Source organism: Nanorana parkeri, unplaced genomic scaffold (genome assembly GCF_000935625.1).
Source record: "Nanorana parkeri isolate BGI_ZX_2015 unplaced genomic scaffold, ASM93562v1 scaffold905, whole genome shotgun sequence".
NCBI lineage: Eukaryota > Metazoa > Chordata > Amphibia > Anura > Dicroglossidae > Nanorana > Nanorana parkeri.
In genome coordinates, this window is record NW_017307173.1 from 108656 (window position 1) to 117792 (window position 9137).

The window sequence follows — 9137 nt, forward strand, 5'->3', positions numbered from 1 at the left end:
TAACGGGCACCCAGCCCCCCCCCCCCCCCCCCCCGCAGTGCGATCAGCCACCGAGGACCGCATGGTAATACAATGCCTTGCGTTTCTAGTGCGGTACGATCGCAGAAAATGGTGCATGCACTATTTTGTGCAATCGTACTGCACTGGAACACAGGGCATTGTATTACCACACGGTCCTGTACGGCCGATTGCACTGTGAAAGGGTGTCTGCAGTGCCATTGATGTGGATGGCACTGTCACGCCCCCTCTCACCCCAGAACACAAGGAGACCTTGTGCATGTGATCCGGGCACGTGACAGTGCGATGAGCGCACGGGCTGGTGGAAATAATCCCTAAGACCAGGCCGAGGTCCTCAAAGTGTTGGGAAGGTTTCAGTTCTAATTTTTGGAAAGTGAGGATCCATCTGAAGCTCTGTAATGCCGGCATTGTCGGCAGAACACAAGAAGACAGGACTGATGCAGACTGCTCCTAGAGGAACGGATCATTCAAATACCCAACCATGGGGATCCCCTGGGATTGTGTGCCTTGCTGCACCATGGGGATCCCATGGGTTTGCAGCAAGGCACCTAGGTGAATACCCTGGGTGCTGTGGATAGACAGAACGGAAGAGCTACACATTGGAAATGACAGGTACAAAGCTCAGAAAGTGACAGTAGGCAGGAAAAATGGGTATCTGTAAGTACACCTCCTTGATGTCCACTGAGGCCAAAAAATCTCCCAAATGCAGGGAGGCAATGCCAAAGTGGGTTGATTCCATCTGGAACTTTGAACCCATAGGACCCAAATGAGGACGTTCAGGTCTAGGATAGGGCTTACACCTCCTTCATTTCCGCCTCTGGAATGGTGATGATTACCCCTTGAGAGAAGCTGATCTACAGCAGTGAAGTGATCTGCTCACCTTTGTGGAGCTTTGGTCTGGTTTGTTGGCAGAAAACAGGAAGGAAGCAGGGAATAAAACTCTAGTTTGTAGTCCTGTTAACCACACTCTGGACACAAGGGGTCCGGAATGTTCCTTGCGCAGTGAGCCAAAAAGGCTGAATAAGTGGGGCAACCCTATATAAGGTAGAGAGCTTGTTTATCCCAGGGGGGGTTAGGGTGGGCTTGATCAAGTCAGGGGAGACTTGATCCAGTCCCCCTCCACAAACCCCTGCAGCGACAGATCTCTCTTAGTAGCTACCACAAAGTTTGTCAGCATAATGTAGTAAAGGGGAGGGCACTGACACAACATTTGTTAAATCCTGGATAGTGTTCAGCATATCATCTTGTTCCTTAAAAAAACAGTTATGCCGAAGTGAGAGAGAAACAATGATTGGTCCCTCATTTACAGTGAACTCTAAACTATTCATTATTTTGGGTGCCATCATTTTCTTGCTGTTTCCTAAGCACACACAGTTTTGAGGTTTGACATATTTGGTATTAATTTGCTCAATACAACCTCGTCTTTTATTTTGTACCAGAAATTAATTTTTATATGTTTGTGTGAACTAAAATTCCTTTTAAAGTATTTTTTTTAACCAAAAACATAGATTTGATAAACAGTTGTGCAAATATCATGCAACATATAAACACAATAACATGATTTCTTCAGTAAAATGGGTAAGGGTTAGAACCTCTGTCAGGTTATTTTAGTTCATGCTGCCCTGTACATGTGAAAACAAGACAAGAAACGGGAGCAGTTGTCACTGGGACAGGGCAACACAAACTGACCTGACCTGCTCTGTCCCAGCGATAACTGCTCCCCTATATCTTGTCACAGGTACAGAAGAGGTTAATCCAATAAAAAATGATATTTACTAAAAACAAACAAAACATTTTTGGAGTTGGACGTTAAAGCTAACCCCAGATAGAAGTTATTTTGCATACTCACATTGGTCCAGCTTGGCCCAATGTAAATTGCATATGTCATACCCGATTGGCTGCTGGGGATCCTGTTAATCACTGTAGTAGCCAGACCGACTGCACTGCTGGCTGCGATCTTCCGAGTTCTGTACAGTTCTGTGCTGCTGTGAAAATACAGTAGGTCGCTCGCTCGCTCAGTACAGTGGCCATTCAGAGAGCGCCTAGTATTTTTTATCAATGAATTGATTGGACAAGGGGGCGGATCAGTGGCAGATGAGGTATGGCATATGCAATTACACTAGGCCAAGGTGGACAATGTAACTATGCATAATAATTGATACTTTAACGAAGACACGTTTAAAAACTAAAATCTCTAGGCATCTATAACCCTAGAGATTGTTTCTCCGCGTGTCGTGTCTGTATTAGACATGGACACACGGCCGCATTTCAGTTACTTGGGCTGTGTAACTTGCATAGCTTGCCATCTAGTGGTCACCAAGTGACTAGAAGAAGCAGTGACACAATTCTTACATATGTATGCACGAGCACATTTATTTTATGAAACATTCTTCTCGGGAATAATTGATACATTGGGGTAACAATACCAAATTCTGTATCTTTGAACAATTGCCGCTTCAGAGACTTCTGAGTTCATATGCACCTTGTAGATAATCCTTGGGCACGATACCGACAATACCATCTAACTCTCCAACCCACCAGCCATAGGCATTGTACTCCTATAATGAAGCATATAGATTAGTAAAAATAATAACAGCATAAATATCAGAAAACATAAGAGCCCGCTCACACCAGCAGGCGTGTGTAGGGGTGGTGCATAGAATGTGCCGTGTAGGGGTGGTGCAATGCGTTGCAAACACAATGTTTAGATTTTTTCTTTTTAACCTTATTAAAAGTTGACAAAAATCTTTCAAATATTTGCACAGTGTGTTGCACTGCGTGAAAATGCAGACATGCAGCATTTTTTAGGCAAAGCACCTTTATGGTGCGAACAAGACACATAGAAAAATATTGTTTTCTATGTGACTTTGCGATCATTGCAGATCAACAAACATGGTGTGAACGAGCCCTAAATCTAGTAGAAGCAATAGAAATCATATACTCATATAAGTAACCATATACTGTATACTGGTCTCTGCTGGTATTTACTGGCATACAAAGTACATACTGTATAAAGAGGCTCCACGGTAAAAGAATACATATACGCCACTCCAAAAAGACAGTGGAGTTTTGATTACATGCCAGACTTGGAAGGAGATGTGCAACGCGTTTGGTTTTAAAGCACTACAAGGCTTTGGTGAACCAGAACACCAACCCACAGGGGTGTCATTGCAACACAAAAAGGAAAAAAGGACCCCTCAGCACAAATTCGAAAGTTCAACTCAAGTATTTTAGTGTTGACACCGCCCATACCCCCATCCTTTACCAAACCTTAATATTTTATCCTTTATTTGAGCCCAACAACAAAATCTATAATCTAAATTAGAATTTACCTTAACCCTAAAACGTACCCTTAATTAATTACAAAACTGATTCTGCAAAAAGGATATGGTACATACAAGTGCAAAATGCAACAATGGATTAACGTGTTTAATTACCAATGGCACAAGTCAGACAAGCAAAATAGGAGTGTTGGAAGCTTTTTTGTCAAATGTTTTATTTATTCAAAAAGAGCACGAGAAACCGCTACAAACCTCAGCTGGTAAAGTAGTGTCAAAATATCCAAAAGAAGCAACAACATACATATAACAACCAACAAAATGATACAGACACATTTCCAGGAGTGGGACCCCTCAGCTCCCCATCTTCGATAGCTGGAAAAAGTCAACTGGGTAGCTAAGAGTTTGGGTAACTCGTACTCTCATAGAACTGACAATATACAAAGAAGAGACAAACTAGAGAAATGATAAACAAGTAGAGCAGTTCCATAGAGAGGGAAGAGGAGGGGAAATAGAGGGAAAAATGGGGAGTTTGGAAGAGGATCCAAGTGCATAGTAAGCTCCAGAAGCCCTGGGAAAATACAGAAAAGAAGGCAAAGATGGAAAAAGGAGAACAGAGGGAAGACAAACCCCGTTTCAGGGCCTGAGTGACCCCAGCTCCAAACACAGAGCACCCACAGCACATTCAAAACCAATCCTAACACCCCAATGAAGGGGAGTAAGTACTGTATGAGTGAATTTCAAGAAGTCTGTGAATCTGATCCACGGATATCATGTAATAATAAGTGTATCCTGTTTACTGTAAAAGGAGGCCATCAAATCGTCCATTAGTCTGATCTCCTATAATCTATGAACCCACATTTCCAGGGAGGGAGGGTTGCTCTGCTTCCACATAGCAGGTATATACGCCCTTGCAGGATTTAGTAGGTGGATCAGCAAAAAGTTTTTATATGACTTAAACGAAGAATTAGGATGAAGGTGGAAGGTAGCCAGGCACATGGGTAGACGAATACCCAATATTTTAAAAATAGTCAGCTATCTGTACCCAGAAGGGACGAATAACAGGACACTCCCAGAACACATGGAGTATGCCAGGATTTTCATTACAGCACCAACACAAAGTAGATGTCCAGGGCAAATGTTGTGTAAAATGGTCGGTACCCTATACCACCTTGTCAGTATCTTGTACCCAGTCTCTTGAATCCTGTTTGAGATAAAGGACTTACAAGCAAAATATAGTATATGCTCTGACTGCTGTGCTGTGAAAGCTATCGCCAGATCTCATTCCCACTGGTGCATAAAGGGAGAGGGGGAAGAGCCAAAGCGTCAATGATAGCATGCAATGTCAAGCCGCAGTTTCTAAAGCAAGCAAAATACTTTCTTGTATTATAGGGGGTCTCTAGACTTCAGAGATAGAGACATAACCCTGCCCCTGTACAAAGCATTAGTAAGACCTCATCTGCAATATGCAGTTCAGTTTTGGGCACCAGTTCACAAAAAGGATGTTGTGGAACTGGAGAAAGTGCAGAGAAGGGCAACTAGACTGATAAGAGGCATGGAGGAGCTAGAAGTCACCCCCACCTCCAGCTGGAAAGGTGGGGGGCAAAATTTCATATGGTAGAGAAATGCATCTCTTGGGAGCTTGGAGTGTCAGGGACGCTTGACCCTTGTGGAGGTAGAGGGCTTAAGAGACTCAGATCCCTTGTCGAAATTTCCTTGCAAACAAAAAAAATGTCTATGGGCTGAAAATGAAGGGTCAGGTTTGCAATGAGTATCCTTCACCTTCTTAAATTGAGACAAGACGGTAGCCTTTCTTAATGATCCAGCAAGCATTCTCCACCTATTTAACCTTAGCCTTGTTTAAACGGGAAAATTAAGCATTTACTGCAGGCAGAGACACCTACATTTCAAGTAAGCTCATTCCGTGAAGAATAACACACTGTAAAATGCTGAGGTAATATAAGCTACGTTGGTTGCTTCCACTCTTTTAGATACAATCATCAAAAAAGATTGGTAGGTAAAAACTTTAGCAGAAAGTTTCATGCGTACCACAAAAAAAAAGCACATTAGACGCCATGGTGGGGGAATCCACATCGCTAAGTGTACCCATTACCGTTTTAATTAGCCAATAACTGAGTTGTTCCCATGTGGAGGGGTTTTATCCACCAGCAGGGGCTTCCCCTGGGCTGTCTGGTTTTAAGTTGTGCCTAGGTTCCAACTCCAGAAGGTGAAGCTATGCCCAGTTTGTGATTATCTAAAGAACTGTGTCCTCCAATAATTTAAAGATAAATATTTGATTTCCTTAGCAAGGAATGGATAGTGGTGGTTGTGGGGGAAATTAGGAGTTGATGGGTGGAAATGGATGTTGATGTGTGGAGGTATGGTAGCTGATGCCACCCTTCTGGGGAAAGAACATTTGGTGAAACAAGTAGGCAGAGAATGCGTGAAATCTAATCTTAGGTGTCACAGGACAGCATGGACAAGTGTGATGAAAGTTGAGATATAAAGTAAAAGCCAGAATATCAGAGTGAAAGAAGGGTTTGTGTTATGGAGAACAGCTGAGAGAAAGCTAAGAGACTACAGGAGGGGGAGCAAGACATAGGAGTTTAAAAATGGAAGAGAGAGGACATTTGTGATGGCGAGCAGTGGCGTCGCTACAGGGGGGCAATTGCCCCCCCAAGGTTCTTACTTGCCCTCCCGCTAACAGTGGCGGATCGGGGTGACGTCACCCTGCAGCTACACTCCGACTCTGCTGCTTGTGCGGTGCGGCCAGCCCAGCCAGAGCGGCGGAGGGAGAGACTATTTTCTCGGGGGAGGGGGAACTGGGCAATTTTCAGCACTCCCCCGCTGAGAAAATGGTCTCTCCCTACGCCGCTCTGACTGGGCTGGCCGCACCGCACAAGCAGCAGGGTGCACAGGTCCCACGACGTCACGACGTCCCCGTAGGCGGTTCCACAGCATGTAGCCGCGGAATTCGAAGTAAGTTACGTCCCTCTGGTCGGCTACCGAGGCACACCGCTCTCCATCCTGAAAAAAAAAAAGAAAAAGCTACTTACCTTACCGCTCTCCATCCTGAGTTCCAGGTTGACAGGCTGCAATCTTTCTGACTCCTGCCCTTTGGGGCTACACACTGACCTGCTCTCCAGCACCATCCCTTGTCTGGAATTACAGAAGTCTGCTTACTGCAAGTATACCTTTTGAGTTGCCAAAGTTAACCCTTCACTGACATTGCTGGGATTGCTGTTATTTGTAAATGGTTCAAGTACTGTTGCTATTGGAGTTTCATTTAACCACTTGAAGTCCGTGGTGTTAAACCCCCTTCCAGTCCCGGCCATTTTTGAGTATTTAGCGCTGCGGTACTTTGACTGACATTTATTCCGTCATGCAGCGCTGTACTGAAATGAATTTTATACAATTTTTTGGGGACAGATAGAGCTTTCTTTTGGTGGTATTTATTCACCACTGGGGTTTTATTTTTTAATATATTAAGGAAAAATTACAGAAAAAAAAATAAAAAAAACAGTTTCCCCTATATTAAATGATAAAACATTTATTATTACCCAATTTTTTGCTAAAATATAAAAGACGGGGTCATGTCGGGTAAATAGACACCAAACATGTCAAGCCTTAAAATTGCACACGCGCACAAAACCAATTGTCATTTTCACACGCTGGCGCATCGGTGGGGGACTTAAACATTTTGTTTAAAAAAAAAAAAAACTTTTTTATATGTCACTTTTATTATTTTTTTACACTTATTGTTACATAGTTACATAGTTAGTTAGGTTGAAATAAGACACAAGTCTATCGAGTTCAACCTATAGAGAAAAAAAAAAAAAAAGAAAAGCCTAAACAGAACACTATGCCCACAATTACCCCCTGTTGATCCAGAGTAAGGCAAAAAAAACCCTATAAAGCATGGTTCAATTTGCTTCAGCAGGGGAAAAAAATTCCTTCCTGATCCCATAAGGCAATCGGATATTCCCTGGATCAACAATCTCTGATGCCTAATATACCTATAATAACTCAATATCCAGTAATATTCTGTGCATTTAGGAATACATCCAGATATTTTTTTAAACAATTAACCGAGCTCCTGGGGGAGTCTATTCCACATTTTCAGAGCTCTAACTGTGAAGAATCCTTTCCTTATGCAAAGGTTAAACCTCTTTTCCTCCAGACGCAAAGAGTGCACCCTTGTCCTTTGCAATGACCTTAACGTGAATAATTTGGCACCAAGCTCTTTATATTGACCATTTATGTATTTATACATTGTGATCATGTCCCCCCTTGCGATTGCCTCTTCTCCAGAGAGAACAAATTCAGGTCAGCTAATCGTTCCTCATAGCTGAGCTCCTTCATGCCTCTTATGAGTTCGGTCGCCCTTCGCTGCACTTTCTCCAGTTCCACAATATCCTTTTTGTAAACTGGTGCCCAGAACTGCATATTCCAGATGAGGTCTTACTAATGCTTTGTACAGGGGCAGGATGATGTCTCTATCTCTGGAGTCTAGACCCCTCTTAATACAAGAAAGTATTTTGCTTGCTTTAGAAACTGCAGCTTGACATTGCATGCTGTTATTGAGTCTATGATCTACCAGAACACCCAGATCTTTCTCCATCATTGACTCCCCCAAACATACTCCCCCTAGAATGTATGACACATGCAGGTTTTTAGTCCCCAAGTGCAGAACTTTACATTTCTCAGCATTAAACCTCATTTGCCTAATAGATGCCCAATCATACAGTGCATTCCGATCTGCTTGTATGTTGGAGACATCCTGTAAGGACTGTATTCCACTACATAACTTGGTGTCACCTGCAAACACAGAAATAGTACTTTTAATCCCCAATTCTATGTCATTTATAAATAGATTAAACAATAAGGGGCCCAACACTGAACCTTGGGGGACACCACTAACAACCTCAGACCATTCAGAGTACGAATCATTGATCACCACTCTCTGAATACGGTCTTAAGGCCGGTTTTCTACCCAATTACAGATGGAATGCTTGATACCTACTGACCTTAACTTATACATTAGCCTCATGTGGGGAACTGTGTCAAACGCTTCTGCAAAGTCCAAGTATACTATATCCACAGGCATTCCTCTGTCCAATTTATTACTCACTTCCTCATAAAAAGAAAGTAGGTTTGTTTGACAACTTCTGTCTTTTGTGAATCCGTGCTATCACTTATGATATTATTTTCAAGCAGAAACAATTGCATGTGACCCTTGATCAAACTTTCAAGTATCTTGCCAACTATTGAGGTTAAACTTACAGGTCTGTAATTACTTGGTAAAGACTTTGATCCCTTTTTAAATATAGGCACCACATTGGCTTTGCGCCAATCCATCGGTACCAAGCTAGTCATTCGAGAGTCTCTAAAAATTAGATACAATGGCTTTGAAATTACACAGCTCAATTCTTTGAGGACACGTGGGTGCAAGCCATCTGGACCAGGTGCTTTGCCATCTGGATCAGGTGTTATTGCTATCACATAGGGATAACAATATCCCTATGTGATAGCACAGGTACACTGACAGGTCCTCCTTATGGAGACATTAGGGGTCTCTAAGACCCCTGTCACCTGGGGACCCCAAAAGAAGCTGATGCAGCAGAGATCTGCTCCATCAGCTTCTTCTGTCTGGCTATAGCAGCCAGATGACTGTCGGGTGAATGCCGAAGTGATATAATACACATCACTTCTGCATTCAAACCTCTGAGGGAGATCAGCAAGGAGGAAGATGCTGAACTCCCTCCCAACTTACCTCCTGACGCCCTCCCGAGCCGCAGATGGACTAGCGGAGCCCGGGATTGAAGGTGAGGGGTCAGGAGG

General features: G+C 43.1%; 1 protein-coding gene across 1 annotated transcript in view; it reads right to left on the reverse strand.

Moving 5' to 3' along the window:
* Positions 1–2457: 2457 nt before the first annotated feature.
* The window catches only part of SKAP1 (src kinase associated phosphoprotein 1), a 311263-nt gene continuing 304583 nt past the window's right edge, over positions 2458–9137 (reverse strand). The window contains exon 12 of the mRNA XM_018565965.1: positions 2458–2576. Coding sequence (XP_018421467.1) covers positions 2475–2576 — 102 coding nt within the window. The 3' untranslated portion in view covers positions 2458–2474. The remainder of the gene's footprint in view (positions 2577–9137) is intronic.